Source organism: Canis lupus, chromosome 7 (assembly GCF_048164855.1).
Source record: "Canis lupus baileyi chromosome 7, mCanLup2.hap1, whole genome shotgun sequence".
In the NCBI taxonomy this organism is placed as follows: domain Eukaryota; kingdom Metazoa; phylum Chordata; class Mammalia; order Carnivora; family Canidae; genus Canis; species Canis lupus.
Genome location: NC_132844.1, coordinates 67,950,214 through 67,971,249, shown reverse-complemented (window position 1 = coordinate 67,971,249; position 21,036 = coordinate 67,950,214). Strand labels below are relative to the sequence as shown.

General features: G+C 57.9%; 1 protein-coding gene and 1 non-coding gene across 4 annotated transcripts in view; both read right to left on the bottom strand.

Annotated features, from left to right (window-relative positions):
• Positions 1-309: 309 nt before the first annotated feature.
• The window catches only part of TEAD3 (TEA domain transcription factor 3), a 22,111-nt gene continuing 1,384 nt past the window's right edge, over positions 310-21,036 (bottom strand). Inside the window, exons 2-13 of one of the 3 annotated variants that reach the window (XM_072833308.1) lie at positions 12,212-12,463; positions 10,444-10,508; positions 6,076-6,138; positions 5,030-5,041; positions 4,297-4,434; positions 4,137-4,186; positions 3,506-3,567; positions 2,774-2,907; positions 2,448-2,621; positions 2,186-2,326; positions 1,955-2,107; positions 310-1,824 (exon numbers count right to left, since the gene is read on the bottom strand). In XM_072833308.1, coding sequence (XP_072689409.1) covers positions 1,711-1,824; positions 1,955-2,107; positions 2,186-2,326; positions 2,448-2,621; positions 2,774-2,907; positions 3,506-3,567; positions 4,137-4,186; positions 4,297-4,434; positions 5,030-5,041; positions 6,076-6,138; positions 10,444-10,508; positions 12,212-12,463 — 1,358 coding nt within the window. In that variant the 3' untranslated portion in view covers positions 310-1,710. Of the gene's footprint in view, positions 1,825-1,954; positions 2,108-2,185; positions 2,327-2,447; positions 2,622-2,773; positions 2,908-3,505; positions 3,568-4,136; positions 4,187-4,296; positions 4,435-5,029; positions 5,042-5,827; positions 5,891-6,075; positions 6,139-10,443; positions 10,509-12,211; positions 12,464-21,036 lie in introns of all 3 variants that reach the window. The other 2 variants (XM_072833309.1, XM_072833310.1) reach the window with 2 other exon arrangements.
• Positions 17,028-17,100, bottom strand: TRNAK-CUU (transfer RNA lysine (anticodon CUU)). The gene has a single exon. It is a non-coding gene; the product is annotated as a tRNA-Lys (tRNA).

Below are 21,036 nucleotides of genomic sequence, written 5' to 3'. Positions count from 1 at the left end.
GTCCCCCAGCACAGACGGGGCAGGGTGGGGTGACCGACCAGGCCCTAACCTGGCAGAAACACCCACACGCGGGGAACCCGGGTGGCTCAGTGGTTTAGTGCTGCCTTCAGCCCAAGGCCTGATCCTGGAGACCTGGGATTGAGTCCCACGTCGGGCTCCCCGCATGGAGCCTGCTTCTCCCTCTGCCTGGGTCTCTGCCTCTCTCTCTCTCTCATGAATGAATAAATAAATAATCTTTAAAAAACAAAACAAAACACCCACACGAAACTAATCCAACCCAGAGAGGTCTGGCACACGCTGGACACACTATTAACCCACAAACAAATAACTTTAATTTTTTTCTTTTTTTTTTTTTTTGAGCAGGAGCCGGGCCTGGAGGGCCCCTACCCCAGCCCTGCGCCACATTTACGATATAACCCATCACAGCTGGATTTAAAAAATACACAAAAAAATATAATATACATTATAAAACCTAGGTTGAGTTTGGAAGTGGCCTGAGCGATATGCAAACTGTGAAGACCTGCAGGAAGCTCGGGGGTGGGCAGTGCAAGGAAGGGAAGGGGCACAGTACTTCATACGACACTCATGAATGCCCAGAGGCGGCCAGTGGACGGACAAGCCACGCTGGCCAAGGGGCTTGGTGGTCGGGAAGGGGTAGCAGGGAAAGGATTGACCTTCAGTCCCAGAACTGGGTTTGGGGAGCTGCTGCTCCAGGTCTGGGAGTTGGAGGCGGAGACAGACATAAGGGAGTGGTGCCCACCGAGGCTTCACCAAACCCAGGTCTTGGGCATTTGAAAATATCAAATCCTGCTGCTACCCCTTGTCCCTGGGACACTGGTCAGCCCAGGGGCCTCCTCCTGTCAGGACGGTGCTGAGGGGCTCAGGCACCGGCTCTGAGCCAGGGCAGCTTGGAGGCGTTGGCACAGGTGGACAGGGGACACCGAACAGGTGCCAGGTATCTGCTGCGCCTCTTTTCCTGCCAAGTCAGAAGCAGCTGCTCCCCTGGGAGGAGGCCCCCAACCTGTGCTGGCCCTGGGCCCCAGAACAGACCATCTCTCCCACCCCCAGCGGCTGGCACCCCCCCTACACGCCAGGGAGGTAGTGTAGACCTGGGCTCTGGGGCCAGATGGCCCTGGGTGAGAATCCCAGCTCTGGCCCACCCCTTGCATGGGCCCCTCAACTTCTCGGGATCTCAGCCCATCACAGGAGACACCAAGACTCACACTCCCCTTGGTCTGACAATGGCACCAGGTGCACAGGGGGCCTAGCACCAGGCCCAGCACACAGCAGGTGCAAGAAAGTGGGGGCTCCTCTCTCTTCTTCTCAACCTAACCCCAACTCAACCCTCTCCTTCCCAGGGCCTCTGCCCTGGGACCCCCTTGGTCTCCATCCCGTCCTCCCCTGCAGGCCACACATGCCGGAGCCCGAAGGGGTCCTCTCACTCACTGGAGGCCGGGCAGAGCCAGGGGGTGTTCAGTGGCCAGGGCAGGCTGCCCCCCCACTGAGCCCTCCTCTCTTCTCCCACAGTTAAAGCGCAGAACAGTGGCAGGGAGTGTGTGTGCTGGGGGTGGGGTGGAGGCCTCCTGGGTCCTGGGCCCGAGGAGGCCTGGCCGGCGGGGGAGTCCTCAATCCCAGACCTCCGGCAGGGGGCCAGGCAGGTGTGTGGAAAGCTGCTTGTCCTGGATCCTGGTGCTGGGGGCAGAGGGGAGCCTAGTCTTTGACGAGCTTGTAGACGTGGTGCTGAGCCCCGTGCTCGCTGGTGGAGACTTCAAAGACGAAAGCGATGACGAGGAGGGTCTCTTGGGAGTCCCGGCTCGTGACCACCTGGGGGCCAGGTAGGGAGGATTCAGGGGGTCAGGAGGCACAGGGCCCCGCGGTGTAGGGGCCGACAAGGCCCTCTCCTTTCTGGACAGCCGTCTCCTCACCTGCCCCCCGCCCCCGGCGGCGCCCCCACCTGCAGGATGGTGAAGTTCTCCAGCACGCTGTTCATCATGTACTTCTCGGGCAGGTGCTTCAGCTTGTGGATGAAATTGATCATGTACTCGCACATGGGGGAGCGGTGGATGCGGTACACAAAGCGCCCGTTCTCCAGCCTGGCGTACTCCGTCTACGCAGGGCCACGGGGAAGGCGTCACCCAGAGTGGCTGCTCCCAGCCCTGCCGTGCCACCCTGGGCCCCCACTCACCTCTACCTTCTCCACCACCTGCTTGCCAAACGAGCACACCTTGGTGGAGACGCTGATGGTCATGCTGTCGGTGGAGCTGTACTGGGAGCTGACCCCATAGAAGGCTCCCGGGCCCTCCTGGATGGTGCTGTTGAGGTCGGCCTGGGGGGCGGCGAGCAAGGGTGGTGTCAGGTGTGGGCAGAGGCAGGCGGTTGGGGGTGGGAGGGGGCTTCCACTGCACATCTGGGGGATGGGACTGTCGGGAGCAGAGAGGGCCGCTCACCCAGAACTTGACGAGGAAGAAGGCATTAGGGGGCCCCTTCTCATAGAGTTCCTTCAGTCCACCCTTCTTCTCAGGGAACTTGTCATAGATCTGACGCACGTCCACGGCCTCTAGAGGCGGGTCTGAGAAGGCGGGGTTGGTCTGGCCGATGTGCACAAATAGGTGTTTGCTGTACTGTGGGGAGGGCCCAGTGCGGGGTCAGGAGAGAGCCCACGGGCACGGCCGGAGGGCCGCACAGGGATGCTGCCCCTGGGCTGAGGGCCCGCACTGCCGCCCAGGTCTCCCCACGTTGCGCAGACCCTCACCCCCAGCCACAGGCACGTTACCGTGTCGGGGTCTCGCTGCACCTCCATGAAGGCAGAGTACTCGAGGAGCCGCAGCCGGGAGGAGGCGATGGTGCGGTCCTGCCACACGGGCGCAGAGGCAGCAGCTGGGGGGAGCGGGGTCAGGGGCTCGTAACCTGGGAGGGCGAGACGGACCCTCATCTGCATGGGCCCAAGCGCCTGCTCACATATGGGGCTGCCCCAGCGGCACGGAGCCATCATGTGAACTAGAAAAACGGCGCCCTTTTGGGTACAAACACGGGCTGGGTTCCGACCCTCTGTCATGTCTCCTGGTACAATGTACAACCTGCACGACTGTGCATGGTGGCCCCAGTGGTATACATGGAGGGGTTCCATATGTCACTGTTAATATGTGTTCAAACAGAAAATACAGACAAGTAAAAAGGGACAAATAAAAGTTATCCAGAACCCCAACACCTAGCCAGAGTGAAACTCTGCTAAGATTTTGGTGTATTTCCATAACAAGAATTTTATAAATATATATAAATCTATATAAATCTATAGGATCTTCATTGGTATGCACTTGTGTAGCAAAGTTCTGGAAGCAACATCATGAAAGGTAAGAGGCCGGTTCCCGGCCTGTCCCAATCCCCTGTAGACACCACCCACTTCTCCCTCCCAGCACAAAAGTGTGCGCAGCCTTGGGCACCCTACTCTTCTGAGCAGCTGTGTGGAGGAGCAGGGGCGGCGGTGGCAGTCTTGTGTGGAACTTACTGCTGAGCGTTGGCGGCAGGGGCGGCTGGATGGGGTAGGCTGGCTGTGCAAAGGGCTTGATGCTGCAGATAGGAGCACAGCCTGGTTAGAGGGTCATCCCCTAACCCCACCTGCCACCCGGCCCCATCACCTGGAGTAACATCTGGTTTCAACAGGGAGCCAGCCAGCCTCTCTGCAAAGGCCCAGAAATGCACGCTGACAAAGCTAACTCACCAGCTTCTGGTTTTCTCCATGTTTGAGCTTTTATGAAATCCTGCTGCATCTCACAACTGAGGTGCACGCTTAATGTGCTCTTTCAACCCCACCCCGAGAGCGGCTCATTACACTGAGGGTGTGTGTCTGAGGATGAAAGTCCTCTCAGAACTGAGGGAACCCAGCACCCTCCACTCCCCCATGTGCAGTCTCAGAGACCGACCAGGAGAGCAACTGGGTGAGGAGTAGCTGAAGGATGAATGACAAGCAGGTGAGAAGGCTGATGAGTGAACAGATAGGAATGAACGGACAGATGCACTGCTGGTGCTCCTCCTTCCTCTATTTTTGAATTGAGACTTTGCTGGAAGCCAGCTCCCAGGGGAAGTCCAGTGGGGCCGCCAGGGACCAGACTGTGAGAAGGATGTCCCACGATACTCACTCCTGAGAGGGTCCAGGCTGCTGTCCCAGGAGAGGGGGGCTGCTCCAGAACTGCAGAGATGAGACAAATCCCAGTGGCCCCTCAGCATCCACGACCCCCACCACAGCCCAGCCCTGAAGTCACCCCCTCACCTCAGCCCCACCTCCCAGGCCCCCTGTACCCGTGAGGAAGTGGAGAAGACGGCCTGGGGCAGAGGGGAGGGCGGGCTGAACTTGTTCTGTAGGACACTGGCAGAGACGATCTGGGCGGATGACATGGATGCCATGCTCTGGAGGGCTTTGTCCTTGGAGACCTGGTCCTGGGGAGGGGAGAGGCCGTGTGAGGCCAAGGAGGCGGCAGGGCCAGGCTGGAGACAAGGCTGGGGCTGCCCCAGGGCCCCTCCCAGGCCCTCAGACTCTGCTGTGTGGGCTCGGGAGAGTCTGGGCCCCTGCCTGGGCCTGTTTCCTAAGTGTACATCACCCCTCTGAGCATGGTCCACCATGAGAAAGATTTTTATTTTATTCCATAACCCGATACCTATCCAAACACTTCCCCTTATGTTGTGTCATGAACCCTCATATTTCCTATTCCATCTCACCAGTGGCTCTGAGTATCGTCCGTGGAGCAACGGCACCAGCATCATTTGGAAGCTGGTTAGAAATGCAAATTCTCCAGCCCCGGCCCAGACCCACTGATTCAGAAACTCTGGGGGTGAAGCCCAGAAATCTGTCTTCGCTGGCCCTGATGGCAGTTCTGATGCACGATGAAGTTTGAGAACCACTATATTTCATTTTTAAAAAATGTCAGTTGCCAACCTAACTAAATTGATTTCATAATTCATATTTTGAAAATCCCTTGTTAGGTGCTCTCCCTCACCCCCACCTCGTCCCCCAGTGGAGGGGCAGGATACTTACCAGGTTCATGGCCTGTGAAGGAGAGGGAAGGTACATTAGAAAAGGCACAGGTCAAGGCAGGTGTAGGGTGGGGGCGTGTCATCTCACCCCCCCTCCACTCAATGGCCATCTGGCTCTCGAGTCTGAGGAAGGTAGGGGGGCTCAGAGGTAGCTGTGTACCCTTCCCCCACCCCACTGCTCCCCAGAGGGAGGGCTTGCTGGCTGGGGGTGCCCTGAAAAGGGCAGGATGGAGACCCAGATGGTGGACAAGCTGGTACCCTGGGTCTGTGCATGCCCCCTGGAGCTGTGATATAAGCACAGGGCCTGGAGCGGGGGGCCCAGTCTGCTGCGCAGCTGTGGAACAGGGAGAAGACACAGCCTACGGGGGCCCCGAGCCCACGTTCTGAGATCCTCAGCTGCAAAGCAGCCAGGATTGAGCATCCAGTGCAAGGAAAAGCCCACCACAAGGACTGTGCCAGCCAATGTGCCCGGGTCTCCTCCCTGCCCACCCGGAGACCCGGTGCAGTTAACAAGCAGCAATTAGGAGGAAGGAGGGAAAGGAAAAAGAAGAAGAAAAGAGGTGGGCCTCAGTGGCCTCCAGACAGTCCTCCTCTCCCTCCACTGCATGGCTGGCTGTCCCCCCGGGCTCCTGCTTAGTCCCCAGGGGCCGCAGCCTCCTGTAGCCCAAAGTGGACTTTGGGCTCCATGCCGTCGTATACGTTTGAGGCACCCTCCACCCCGCCACGGCTCTCCCGCCACCTCTCTGCCCTACGCTGGGCTCAGAAGACCCGGCCGGGCCAAGCGGCAGGGGACCCCTACCTTCAACTTGGACTGAATCTCTCGAGATTTCCGCCTGGCTAGAACCTGCAAGTGGCTAGAGACCTGTAGAAAGAGAGAGAAAGAGAGAAAAAGAGCAGAAAGGGCAGAAAAGGCAAGAACAGAGCTTCAGCCAGAAAAGAGGCACAGTGGGGCCAGAGAGCTGGCCGCGGCGGAGGCCTGAGCTGTGCAGCGATAGCAGTGGAGGCGCTGAGGAGGGACTGGAGGCCCTAGTCAGGCGCCCAACGTACCTTGATGCCAACCTGGTACTCCCGCACCTTCTTCCGAGCTAGAACCTGTATGTGGCTGGACACCTAGGGGCCGCCCCGCGCCCCGCCAAAGAGGAAAACACAGACAGTGAGGAGGCACGGCATGGGGTGGCCATGGGCAAGGAGCATCCCAGCCCTCGTCTCTGGGACCAAACGGAAGCAGGGGGAGCTATGGGGCCCTTGTGAGCAGACACCCCTGAGCCCTGCCAATTCTCTGCTCTCTTCTTGGCCCTATTTTGATCAAGAGCCTACAGCAGCCTCCAGGACCACCATGTACACTTGTATCGTTGTTCACCGCACAAGAGGACCTAACGCAGGAAGGACTAAAATCTAGTCCAAGCTCTGCTGCTCAACTTATGTGCCCTGGTGCTGGGCTGCATCTGACCCAGAGGAAGGGTATCTTTTTATCTTTCCAAAATGGGTGACTTTTTCTCACTGATATCCTCAGAAGAAACACTTTTTTTTTTCTATTTTTTAAAGATTTATTTATTTATTCAAATAATCTCTACCCCCAACATGGGACTCAAACACAACCTCGAGATTAAGAGTCACATACTCGGGATGCCTGGGTGGCTCAGTGGTTGAGCGTCTGCCCTTGGCTCAGGTCCTGGGATCAAGTCCCACATCGGGCTTCCTGCATGGAGCCTGCTTCTCCCTCAGCCTATGTCTCTGCCTCTCTCTCTGTGTCTCTCATGAATAAATAAATAAAATCTTAAAAAAAAAAAAAAAAAAGAGTCACATACTCTTCTGACTGAGACAGCCTGGTGCCCTGAGACACTTTTCTCTGATTGGCATCACCAATGGCCACAATGTTCCTGCTGGCCATCAGATTATAGTAAGGGCCATATCCACTGCCTAAGTCCTTGTGTCAACCCTAACAGCTTGCCAGCCTGTAAAACCAGGCCTGGCCCTTCTCCTGCTTTGCTCATCCAGCCTCTTCTCCCAACATGCCTTCCTTCTCCTTGGACTAATATAGGACAGTATGTGCACACATATACATGTACATTTACACACACACACACACACACACGGTTGGTGCTCTTAATATCGTTTCTTCTCCAGCGCATTGTCACTAGGCTTCAGAGAAACCATGTCCCTACTATATTCCCCATGAAACAGAAGTGGATACATGGATCCTCTAGGCTGCTTCACGCATTCATTATTGGCAATGGCTGTGGGCTTTCTTTGCAAGTCGTTTTAATCCCCTCAAAGAAACAGTTTCTTTTTAATCATAGACTGAAACTTACTGTGTATGTGATGTCCTGCAGCCCAGGGGGTTAGGGCCCAGGGGTGTGTGCCTCATACTGCCTCACCGGGCACACAGGAATCAGATGTGTGTCCTGCAAGACTACTGATCACTTCATATCATGACAATAAGGGACATTTACTGAATGTAGCTATTATTGTTCTCAGCGTTTTACATGTGCGTCATCTGACCTCTACAGTAACACTAAGAGGTCAGTACTAGCGCTATCTCGGAGTTACACATGATGAAACCAAAGCACAGACAGGTTAAGCATCTTGCCCAAGGTCACACAGCTGGGGCGTAGAGCTGGGATTTGAACATAGATAGCTTGACTCCAGAGAACACTTACTCCACCACCAAGCTACGCTACCAGGATTCTTTTGACCCTTAGCACAGAGGACCACTGCCAAATGGTCAAGTCTGTGACAGCTGGGAGTCACATGGGACTTAATCCTAAGGTAATATTTAGCTGTTTTTCCAGTATGGAGGCATCGTACTTCCTATTAATTGCTGTAAGTATCTGTAAAAACACTAACCCTGCATTTTTTAACCAAAAGTTAAATAAAAACCCTTGCCTGTCATCTGGTTGTTCTTTGCAATACATAAAGACATGTTTTGTTCTCACAACCATAGGATGCTTATCTATCTACCGACCTACCTATCTAATTTTTTTTACGACTTTATTTCTTGGGGCACCTAGGTGGCTCAGTTGGTTAAGCATCTGCCTTCAGCTTGGGTCATGATTTCAGGGTTCTGGGATTGAGTCCTCATCAGGCTCTCTGCTCAGTGCGAAATCTGCTTCTCCCTCTCCTTCTGCCCTTCCCTTCCTAACAGACTCTCTCTCTCTCTCTTTTTTTTCTCTCTCTTTCAAATAAATAAATAAATAAATAAATAAATAAATAAATAAATAAATCTAAGAAAGAAAGAAAGAAAGAAAGAAAGAAAGAAAGAAAGAAAGAAAGAAAATAAAGTTAGAGGAATGCCACCTTTGCAAAATGACAAAATTCTTAAATTCTGAGCTTTGCCTGGGCTGCTTTGTGGAATCGCACTACACGGCCAGCCTTCCTGAGATACCCAGAAGCAGGTACATCGTTGCTCTGCTACCTTCCTTAAACCTCAGGTCACAGTGACTGAGCTTAAAGGTCCCTTAACCCCTTTCCACTCTGACAAACAGGTTCCTATGAACATTTCTTTTGAGTGAAGCAGGAGACAGTGCCCTTCCCCCGTGTCTGAGATGGCTACTTAGAGTCATCGTCGTCGTCGTCGTCTTCTTCTTCTTCTTCTTTTCTTCTTTCTTCTTCTTTTTCTTCTTTTCTTCTTCTTCTCCTTCTCCTTCTCCTTCTTCTTTTTTTTTTTTTTTTAAATAAGTAAGCCCTACACCCACTGTGGGGCTCAAACTCACGGCCCCAAGATCAAGAGTTGCCCACTGTACCAATTGAGCCAGCCAGGTGCCTGGCTTTTTGTTTATTTTTTTATTTTTTTTATTTTTTATTTTTTCTGGCTTTTTGTTTATAAAGATGTCATAATTGCAACAGCAGCGGCACATTTTTCTACAGCGCTTGGTCTGTTCTAAGCATCTTCACGTATTAGCTAATTTAATGGCTGAGGAACAGAGGCTAAGGGGCAAAAGCGCCCTTCCTGTAGGTGAGGGTATTTGAATCTGGTGATTTGATTAATCAGTCTCCTTCTACAGCCTTCTACAGTTCCAGGGAACAGGGCCTTGTCAGGTTCCCTTGCAGTATCCCTAGTGCCTAGAATACAGTAGCTCCATAATTTGCTCAATGAACAAATGCTGTGCAACACGAACTGGCCCCGGGAGAGCAACTCATAAATGCCTGAGCAAATGGGGGCGGTTCTTGCTCCCACACTGTGGGGGTGGACTCAGAACCTTCCTTTGTCACGGTGGGGATGCGACTGGCGGGATGCGACAGGTCGGCTTTGTCACCGCACCCATGGGGAGTTGAGGAGCTGGGTGCAAGGTCCAAAGCCCACTAGAGAGGGAGGAGTGTGGAGGATCAGAACCAGTGTCTGGTCCTCTAGTCTCTGCGCACAGCCTGTCTCTCTCCCAGGCACCCCACACATAGGCCACCCCAACCAGCTCCCTGTCCGGGTTCCTGTCAGTGCAGTGCTGCGCACCCCCCAACCGGGGCCTAAGCCACCAATCATCTCTCCCTGCCACCACCGCTACCCTCACCTCTGCCATCATGCAGGCCGCTGGCGCTGTGGTCCCTCATCCCTGCCTCTGCCCAGCCCTCCCTGAACCATTGCTCCAGCTGCTCCATGGCCCACATTCCTCGACAGCTGCCACTGCCACTCCCTGTTCTACTCCCTTCCATGGCACCCAGCTGCCCCGAGGGGAAACCTGTCCCTCAGGCCTCCAGCCAACCTCTCTCACTCTCCTCAGCTCTCCCCACCTCTCTCCCCACCCGCCACACTGTGGACTGACGGCTCTTTCCCGCCCAGTGCGTTCAATCCTGGATTTACCACCTACCAGCCAAGTAACACTGATGAAGTTACTGAACTTCCCCATGATTCCGTTTCTTCCTCTGGAAGATGGGAGATAATTGCTAGATCTACCTCCTGAGATTCCCACCAAAGTAGGCCCCGTGTGGGTTCACAGTGATGCTATGTGTATCCAACTTCTTCAGCCTGCAAGTACCTTCTCCCCTTCTCTCTGCCTGGCTAACCCCTGAATTCCTTCTTACAGATGCATCTAGAGTGTCACCTCCTGCATAAGCCTGGGCAGCCCCACTCCTCCCTTTCCCTCCCTGATCCAGGTTGGACACCTGTCCGGCAGCACATGCTCCTATCCTGGCCATGCTGCCCTGCTCTGCACCCATCTGTCACTGTGACCAGCTGTCTCGCAGCCTGCCCAGGGTCAGGGGGCTACACCGGGCAGTAACCATGCCATGTCGCAGCTGCCCCATGGGGCTCGTCCCTGGTCCAGGTGAAGAGGGCAGACCCCTTTCTCTAAGGCAGCAGGACAAGCAGCCCGGGCGGGTGAGGTCACTCGGGAGAGGATGGGTGCTGGGAAGGGGCTGAAGGAGGCAGCTGAGGGAGGGCGGGCCTGGGCAGAGGGCACATAGCATTAATCCTCTCCCTACCTGTTTTCTCGTCCGGGTCTTCCCGGTCCTCAATTTAATGTAGCGTGCGATCAACTCATTTCGACCTGGATTGGGGCGAGAGAAGAATGAAGAGTGGCCAAGGCGGCAGCTGGGGGCAGCAGACCACCCCCACCCCCCGACCAGCCTCGGCCAGCTGGGAAACACGCACGGCTCTCCTCTGACACTGCTCCTTGGCCCTGTCCCCACCCTCAAGTCCAAGGGGCACAAGCAGGGCAGGGGAAGGGTAGTGGGGAGTCCCAGGTGCCCTCCTAAGGCCCCAGGGTAGGGGGGAGTGGGGAGCAGCAGAACAGCTGGGCTGCTCACTCCTAGCCCCACAGCAGTTCCGAATCTTTAAGTGTAAGCATTCACGTGTGAGCGAGGCCTGCTGCAGATGGACCTGCCTGCACACGTCCCCGCACACGGCCCCACGGGTGTCTGAAAGAGTTCTGGATGGGTTCCTGTCCTGGCCGTCCTTGCCAGGAGGGGAGACCCTGAACAGTCCCTTCCCTTCTCTGGTGAGGCGGGCAGGAAGAACCCAATGGTCTCCAACACACCTTCTACACTGACAGCCTGTGTCAAGATGTCCTGGGCACGTCCCTGTGTCCTTGAGCCTATCACCCCCATGTCCCTGGTGGCCAGTGTCTCTCCTGCCCTGTGAGATGCTGGCAGATGCTTAGCCAATACCTTTTAGCCCCTAAATCCAGGCCCTCAGCCCCCCAACCCCATAACCTCCCCAGAAGGGCCACATTCTCCAAATTCCTCCTCCATGACAGAACCAGCCCCACTGCTCCTCCCTTCCTGTCTGCCCCTCTCCACCCCACTCCCTCCGCCTTGTCTAAACATACCTCGTGGGGCTGCCCTGGCCATCCTGGAGGCAGCCCCTGCCCCGTGGAAGCATCCTGGAACATCTGCCTGCCCCACAATGGGGCTCTGGGGCTAGGGGTGTGCGTGGCATAGGGGATGGGGACAGGGACCCGGCAGCCCTTACCACTGAGTCAACGGCTCCCTCCTGCACCCCACCATGGTATCGGCCCCTGGGATGTCACAGGCTGAGGGCCTGCCCCACTCGGCCATAGGCTGTCAGGGAGGACTGGAAGGAGCTAGCAAGGAGCTCCCAACCTCCAAAGGGTTGAGTCATCCCAAAAATGCATCTCCAGGGGAACCCTCTCGGGGCTGGACAAGAGGGGGACATTCCCTTCTGGGGGCACATGGGAAAGGTAGCAGAGAGTGGGCCAGGAGAGCAGGAAAGACTTGGGAGGGGGTTGAGGAATGCAGGACTCCCCATGTCTCTCCAGGCCTCTTCCTAACGCAGGCCCTAGTCACAGCAAGGCCCCCCCTGCCCCACACCCATGTGCTGAAGGGAACTGGCCAGGAGGGACACCCCAGCTGCCACTCCTCGGGCTTCCCCACACGCGGGGAGGGACCCTCTCTCAGGGCTAGCCCAGAGCACACAGCACTGACCCAGTTTCCTATGCCCACTGAGTCACCCTGAAACCTGCAGGCCAGGAGGGGGATGAGAGGAGGAGCAGACGGGGGTGTCAAGGTGTGGGCCCCAATCTGGCGGAGGGGGCAAGCCTGGCTTGTTTATGAGGATCCAGACACACAGGCTTACACGCCCAGACTCGCCCATGGCAGGCTGGCGGCCTCGAAGACTTCACCGAACCGGTTGGGTGAGGGGGCAGAGAGCAGGGGGAGGGGCCTAGGAGGGCCTGGCCTCCTCCTCCTCCTCCTCCCGCCCCTCAGTGTCCCTGTGTCTCCCCACACGCACCGTACATCTTGCCCTCGTCTGACAGGATAATCTTGCGGCGGCCGCAGGGTGGGTAGATTGCCAGGGCCTCCTGGAAGCTCTGCTCGATGTCGGGGCTCCACACGCCCTCCGCATCGTTGTCCAGCCCTTTGTCCAGGCCCTCGGGCCCATCCTCCCGGGCCTCCCCGGGGCTGCTGCTGGCATTCCAGCTGTTGGACGCTATTGTGCTGGTTGCTCTGGGCTCTGGGCCTGAGCCCACTGGGCAGCCGGAGCCTGCAGGGCAGACACAGAGGGGTTAGGGTCAGGGCTGTCCTAGATCAGAGCAATCGCCCACTCCAAGGCCTGGTGCTCCAGGGTGGGGTGGGGATCACCAGGGGTTCCGATTATTCAGTGCTATGCAACCTTGAATGAGCTACACCACCTCTCTGAGCTTTGGTTTTGTGTGATGGAGAGAAGGTCTGCCTGAGGTTGTAAGGGTTAAAATTAAATGAGATCATGACAAAGGACCAACCACAAAGCCTGGCTCCTAACCCTCAAGACGCAGGACCGCTGGTGATCAGTAACAACAATAATACCTCATATCTACGCGGCCCTTTGGTGGAGATTAAGCACGTGCATATTCATTTAATCCTCAAAACTAAGGCAGGGAGGGCAAGGACTGATACTCATTATTCAGATGGGAAATTGAGGCTCAGAAAGTCGTGCTGCTGCCACAGGCATCGTGTTGAGCAGAGTGGAAAAACAGAGAAGGGCCTGGTGGGTGTTTCTACAGCTCTCAGAGGGGCCTGCTTGGCTCTGACTTTGCCAGCTCTTCCTCCTGCCATCAGCAGCCCCAACCAGGGACCCCCACCCTCCTCACTCTTCCCCCAGCATCTTCCTGCTGAAGACCCACTGTAGGAAGGGGAGGGCCCTGGACCCAGGAAGGGTGCGGTTTTGACTTCCCTAAAAGATAACTCACAGGAACCCTGCCAAGGAAACTAAACACGGGGCAGGGACTGCCCCGGGAATTACACGGAGGGAGCGATGCTGGCTGGCAAGGGAGCAGCTGAGAAGGTGCCTGGCCCACAGCCTTGCTCAACCCCACCGGCTCCTCCATCCCACTTCCTGTTCCTGCACCTCCCGGCCCCACAGCAGCCCATAAACCACCCACACGCCCGCCCCTGCCCTGGCCCACATCGCAGATGGGCCAGGGCTCTGTAAACTCTGAGTTCCCTGCACACGCCGGGCTCAGTTATTAGCTCAGACCACACCCAGCAGTCCCCCCAACACACACAGCCCCAATGCTCACCCTCCAAGCCCCTTCAGCCTCAGACCCTGCATGCCCAGTGTCCTGGGGGCCTCTGAGCCCAAGATGGCTAGATCCAAGGACTTTGCTCTGGTCTGCAGGGAAAGCTGGGGTGGGGTGGGGGGTGGGGAGGGTCGAGAGGTGGGCAACCCCTCTGAAGCCAGGAAAGGGAATTCTATCCTCTCAGACAAGAATTCCAGGTCCTGCCAAATGGGCAGGGGTCTTCTGCAGGGGGCCACCTGTTTTGTTTAAGGAGGCTTGACGAGGGTCACTAGTGGCATGGGATGGAGCGGGCCCGGGGGGCCTGAATCGTCAGATGGAAACAGAGCTAAGACTATTGCTCAAATGACGGCACCTGCCATATGGCAGGTACTGTTCTGGGATTTTACACACACTGAGTCATTTAATCCTCACAATAACATGGGGTAGAGACTATTATTAGTCCCACCTTACAGATGAGGAAACCAAAGAACAGAGAGGTTAAGCAACATGTCAGACACACAGCTTGCAAGGGCTGGCACCGGGCTGCGAGCCCAGGCGGTCTGGCTTCCGTCTCCCACCTGAGACGAGGACGAGGCCGGGCCACCCTGAGCCGGCCCAGTGGGGTCCAGCAGGGCCCCCCACGCCTCCAGAGCCTTCTGTGAGGCCTCCGAGAGCGAGAGCGGGAGCAGTAGCTCTCCCACACCAGAGGGCGGCCAGGCGGAGGGCCGCGCTCCCGGATCCCCATCCCACCCGTCCTTAACCCCCAGGCCAAGGCTGAGTGCGCGCGCAGAGCCTCTGGGGGCCCAAGGGGAGACGCAGCGCCCCCCGCAGGCCGGACACTAACACAGGCTGGGGGGGCAGGAGGGGGCTCCAGGCTCTAAGACCCCGCCCAGCGGAGCCTCAGGCCTGGCTCAGAGCAGCGCCCCGCGCCTGGGGCCCGGGCAGCCCCCGCCTCCCCGCCAACTGCCCTGCCTGCCCCAGCCCCGCCGGCCTGGCCTCCCCTCTCCCGGGCGGCCGCCCCCCCCCCCCCGGGGTGATGTCAGCCCCGCCCCGCCCCCCGCAGGAGCACTGTGGCCAAATATGGCGAACACGGCCGGGCCGGAGCCGGGAGCCGGGACAGGCCGGGGGCGGGGCGGCCCGGCTGGGACCGGGCAGCTGGCGGGGGGAGGGGAGCCCGGGGTGGCGGCGGGACCACCGACCCGGCCGCCCGTAGGCACAGGCGACACCCACTTTCTAGAAACAGTCCTGTGGGCGGGGGCGCCGAGGCAGGGGCCCCACGGGTGACCCCCGCCCCCACGGCCGGGCACAGGAGCAGGTGTGCCGCGCGGTGCCCGGATGGAGACCCCAGTGAGGGTGTCTGGACCCCGGGGCCCGCACAGACCCAGGGGCGAGCGCGGGCGGGCAGCTGCACGGGGCAGGGGCCTGCACTGGGGTCCCTGCCGGCTGCAGCGCTCGGCCGGCCTGCGGCTCTGGTCTCCCCAGTTCCTGGCGCGAGGCTGGTGTGTGCCCGCCCTCCTCCCCTGGACCCTCACGCCCCGGGGACCCAGCTCCGGGCCGGCCCTTCAGACAACTGCAGGCTGGCCTGGGCCAAGGTGGTTCAGGCTCCAGCCCCTACAGAGCAGGGGGCAGCCGCCCACGTCCAGAACCTCTGTGCGCTGGGCTGGCCCACCAGGAGCGGCGGGAGACAGGGAGGAGGGCCCAAGTGAGGGGTGAGGGCTGGAGGCTGGGAAGAGTCTGGGGGTGGGGTAAAGACAGGGAGACAGACCCCGACAGGCAGGCAAAAAGACAACAGACCGGGGAGACAAGAGAGTGGCAGAGAATAAGGGGTAAACCCCTCCCCCCACAAAACCTTGGCGTGAGACCCTCACTTCCAGTGAGAGACCCAGAGAAGGAGAGATCCAGAGAGCAGCAGGCGGACAGGACAGGGAAGGTGCTAGAGAGAGCTGGATCCAGAGTGGGGGCGGGTATCACGACCAAGAGACCCAGACAGAGACCCAGATCCGGAGAGAGGGAGGCACACAGTGGAGGGGGGTTAAAGGGGCGGGAAGGGGGCATATCGATAAAGTCAGATAAAGTCAAGCAGTGAGGGAGGGGGGAGAGGGAGAGAGAGAGAGAGAGAGTGTGTGTGTGCATGTGAGCCGACAAGAGAACCCAGAGTTCAGAGCAGATCTAGAAGGAAGGAGTGACGGGGAAGCCATTGCTGGGGGCCAGGTAGGCCCCAGCAGGGCCAGAGCCAGGATGTCCCACTCCTGTCCCATTTGTTCCGCCCCGTGGAGACCACCTCCCGTCTCGCTGTGCAGAGGCCCGTTATTACCACAGGCCGCCGGCCTCCTGTGGCCCACTCCGCCTCTACCCGCACTCTGACCAGCCATTCCTGCTTCGCCTCTTGCAGGGCCCTCAGCCTTCTGAGGTCAGAAGGTGCCTCTGGGCGGTGGCAGGGAAGGGAGCAAGGAGGCTTGGGGGCCCCCCTGCGGGGAGAGAAGGGGCCCCTTGCTGCCCACTCCCCGCCCTGGGGCCAAACTGCTAGAATAACTGGCTGGACAGCTCCAGGGAGGGAGGCCAGAGCTGGGCAGCTGCAGGGGCCCTAGGCCGCCACCAGCCCCCAAGCCCTGCAGCCTCCAGACCCCCTGGCCCTACACCTCCCTTTCAAGGGAGGGGAGGGGAGAGGCTGACAGCTTGGGCTCCCCCAGACCTCTGCCCTGGACAGGGATGCAGATAAGGCAGGTGGGTGTCGTCCTAATGTCCCCCTGCCACCCTCCCTTCCGAATCAGACCCCTGGGAGACACACTGAGCCCAGTGACCTTACTGGGTCTTGTGGCCAGCAGCTGTGAACTCCAGCAGGGACCACAGCCCCCCAAAGTGCTCTCATTTGGAATGAGAACACCACTCAAAACGCAAGAGGATTAGTGAAATCAGCAGTTGCATCCCGAATCTCCTAGGGCTGGGCTGACCCACCAGGGGGTTGAGCACAGGGAGGGCAGTTGATGAGGGTGAAGGGAATCTCCCCACCCCCTCTGCCTTTCCCCTCTTCCTTCTCACCCGCCCCCAAAGCAGGGCCAGCTGTTCTCCAGCTGCCAGAGGCTCCCACCCTAGAAGTAGCCATGCTCCGGGTGGGACCGGAGAGGGGGCAGGAGGGGGATGGTGTCTGCCTCCAGCACAAGGACCCCTGAGGGACCCTGCCAAGTGGCCACACCCTGCCAGGCTGGGGAGGGAGTACCCTCCTCCCTGGAGCAGGGTAGAGATTTTTACAGGAGGAAGCAATTTGCAGAGCCCACTAGGAGGGAGGTGGGGAGGCCTCCTCCCCGCTCTCCCACTTATTAATGTGCTTCCAATTTGGGAATCAAGACTCTCTGCACCCACCCACCCCCACACTCAGGGTACAGGCTTCCTGGGGACCAGAGGAGGCAGGCCACCCCCCTAGGTTTTCTTGTCCAAAGCTCATCCTCACTGTCACTGCCACCCCCCACCAGTGTAGGAAAGTGGGAGATAGAATCTCAGAGCCCTCAAACTTCCACAGAGAGAAAGGCCCACTGCCCAGATGCTGTCTCATTTTTTTTTAAGTAATCTCTATGCCCAACATGGGACTCGAACCCACGACCCCAAGATCAAGAGTCACACACTCCACCGACTGAGCCAGCCAGGCACTCCCTGTCTCATCTTGCCCCACCCCAGTGAAGGCCAGGTGTCCAGTTCATGGGTGGGGGTGGCAGCCAATGGGTAACTTGGTTAAGCGGGTTTCACAGTTGTCCACTGACATGCCCATCCGTCCCCCCTCACCCTGCCTACGCCCCAGCCCTGGGACTCTGCGTCACCTGCTGAGCTGCCACCAGTCATTCAGCCAATCCCCCCCCACTATGAGAGTCCCAGTGTCCTCTACAACACACACACACACACACACACACACACACACACACACGGGCTTCCTTGCAGCCCTCCTCTCTCAAGCACACACTCACCCGCCCAGCCACTGTCCCACACATTCTCAGTTACCTGCATCTCTATCCTGTTCCTTTTTAAACTTTTTATTGTGGTAACATACACTTAACATCGAATTTACCATTTTAACCATTTTTAAGGGCACCATTGAGTGGCGTTAAGGACTTCTCTGCTTTTAACAGTTATCTTTTTCATGGTCCTCCACATGGATGCCCCAGGCATCAGGGTCAGAAGCCCCCAAATTTGTGACAGAGCATGCCTGGCCCAGCCTTGATGGCTGTCACCCACACTGTCCTCCGGTCTCAGGCAATCACAGATAGTGCTCACACACAGAGGCCAGTCTCGGGCACACCTCGCAGATCCTCTGATGTGCGGGGCTGCAGGGCAGGGTCTGGAGCTCAGGGTCACCTACACACCTTCTTTCCCACTCTGCATTTCACACAGATGCTCAGCACCATGTCACGGTGCTTTCTCCTCACACACACCACAGATTGTCCTAGTTTGACGGAGTCATATACAGTCGCACGCGCAGCCCGTCAGAGTTCCTACAAACCAGAGGCCACCTCGTAGGCTGTTCATACACACACACACACAGTAGTCACACCACAGCATTGAACATCACACAGAATGGTACCCATTCTGCTTCTGACACACACAGTATCCAACAATCACTGCATCCCTCACAAGCAGAGCAACAGGATCCCCTCTAGGGTCAGACATAGGCTCACTTGCTGGTCTTTCAGAAGCCATGTCCCCCGAGATGGCCACTCACATGCAGAAACCACAAGTACAGCTTCTTTCACACACACATACACACACACACACGTCATTTATGGTGGTTCCCACGTACAGACAGTATTAGCCACACACACCAGTGTTATAAAATCACAGGCAGTGCCACACACAGCTTCTCTCCTGTACAAGTCCAGCCTCAAATGCAGTCACACAAACTGGTTTTAGCCGGTTCTCTCACACACGCACACCCCCCTAAGCAGTGTCACCCACGCAGAATGTCCCACTCAGTTTCTCTCTCACACACATCCAGCGTCACACACGGTTGCACTCTCATTTCCCTCTATCACTTCCTGTCCTTTCGGGCCTGGCAGGGAGCACAGGAAACAATCAGCACTCTAGGAAACCTCAAGGGCTGAGGCTTTGGGGACCTGTGAAGGGATAGGGATTCTCTGGCCTCCTGGGGGACCTTCGAGGACAGGTGAAGTTCCTTTCTTGCCCCTCTCAGATCCTCCCCCCAAGGGGCAGCACCTCTCCTGCAGACAAACCTAGGCTGGCACGACACCAGGACAGAGGGGAGGGCAGGGCAAGGCCTTGAGGACGGGACTGAGTGTGATCTGCTGACCTCTGACCAGAGAGGCTCCCACCATGGGCCCAGGGCCCATGAGAGGTCCACAGAGACCTGGACCTCACGCTTCTGCAGCCTCCACGTGGGAAGAAGAGACGGCCACCTCCTAGCTACCGCCATGGTAATCTGCAGCATTTAGAGCCCTCATGGCTCCCTGGCAACCTGGGGTCTGGTACTCCAGAGCCTTTCCCCACCGTCCTCACTGTGGGTGGACCCCTCCGCTCCTCATCCCTTCCTAAGGGAGGTAGTGGGCAGGACTGACAGCTTCGGTTCCCTTCCAGCTTCCATACTGAGCCCTGTGGGGCTCTCTCAGGCAGAGGGGGCAGGCCATCCAAGTGACCTCTCAACGCAACTCACCTGGGCCAGCCTTGCCAGACCCTGGGGCCACTTCAGAGGGCAAGGTCCCCCAGCTCCACCTGGCTTCCTTGTCCCTGGCTGCCTGCTACCCACAACCTTTTCAGCCACACTTTCCTCAGTCACCCCCTGGTTTGTCCTCATGTTCTTCCTCAGATCACTGATCACCCACTCACCTCTCCAGACCTCACCAGGTTCACGTTCCATAATGGGAGAAGGAAGGCCCACTGATTAGAAGGCTGAGACTCAGAAAGGAGCTCGGAGATAAGGGACCTGAGAAGTCATTCCCAGCAGGGAAACTGAGGCACAGGATGACAACAGGTACTTAAAGGCCCAGCTGGGACCAGATCTCTAATTTCTCGACTCCCTCTTTGAGATGTCGCCTTCTGGTTCTAACATTTCAACTGGCAGAAGGCACAGGCTCTGCAAACCTGAGGGCAAGGGTGGGAGCACAGAGACAGACACAGATGGACAGATGGACATGCACTTGCGCACATACACACACAGCCCTGTCCTGCAGATCACTGACCATCCTACTGAGCCATTCCCTAGCCCCAATGCACTAATTAGCATTATTATTCCCTCACTAGGGAGAGGTAGGGGAGAAGGCTCTAGAAGTTGAGAATCCCATTGGCTCTTAGTCTCTCCCTGAGGAGGGGGCATCCAAGGCCCCTGAAGTCACCCTCACCAGACAGCCTATTCCTAGAAGATACATCGGTCAATCCCCTGCCCACAGAGTGAGCAGGGATCCAGAAAACCACAGAGCCACGTCCTGGAGTGACACCCTCCTGGGGGAGGGTCTTAGAAAAAGAGCTACAAGAATCTGGAACGGAGGAGAACATAACCCCCACACACACACATGTCTAACTTTGGGGGACTGTGGATTTCCTCCTTGCCCCAGGCTGCCCCGACATTCTAGCTAAGGAAGTGTCTCGGCCCCCTGCACTGGGGTGGAACATGTATACATAGAACCAGGCCATATGAGATGGGATACATAAGAGCCACCATGGGCTCCAGCCCCTAGAGCTGTGTCCAGTCCCTACCCCCATTCCCTGCTTTCCTGGACTACAAGTCCAGGCCTGACCTGGTTCTGCCTCTACCTGGAGAGAGAGAAAGCACAAAGGGAGGTGCCCCCTGAGAAGCCCTCCCCCAAGGCCTCATTCCCTCTAGTCCAGAAAGAATCTCTGAGTCCTGGATCAGGGCCACTCTCCCAAAAAGGTGATAGAGTGGGGGCTCAGTGACAGTGCCCTGGGGCCTGGCTAGTTGAAAACCAGTTACAGACAGGCACTCTTGGCCTTCCCTCCCCAGGCAGGAATAAAGGGCATGACAGACAATAGTGGTGGTGGTGGTGGTGGTGGCGGTCGTCGTGGGGACAAGCCTCCTTCAAACCCTCTAAAGTCTAAACAAGGGTTCTGAGGAAGTGTAGGGAAAATAAGGCCCCAAAGCCAGCCCCCTTTGGAACCAGGCTCCTAGAGCCGTGGTCTGGAACTCTGAACCTCCACCCCAAGCTTAAGCCCCTGCCCCTCAGGGGGCACACGCCCTGGGCGCGCAGCTCTGCCCCCAAACACCCTCCACGATCCAGCGCAGCCACCAGGCACCGCGCGCAGGAGCCGGCCTGGGCGCCGGGAGGCCGCGCGCGAGGCCTGCGTGGAGCTGGGGCCGGGCCGGCTCCGAGAGAGCGCGAGCCGGGAGTCCAAAGGGCGGCGGGCCCGGGACTGGGAGTCCCGGGTACGAGCTCCCTGGCAGGCCCTCCAAACCGTGCGGCCCCCAGACCCCTGCCTCGATACCCCCAACGCGGACGCTGGGACAGGCGATGGCACCGGGGCAATCTCCCGGCACCCCGACCTCCCCCGACCGACTGGTCCGGGTCGCGGGGGGGTGGGGGTGGGGGGGTGGGCGGGGTGGGCGGGGCTTCCCGGAGAGCTCCCC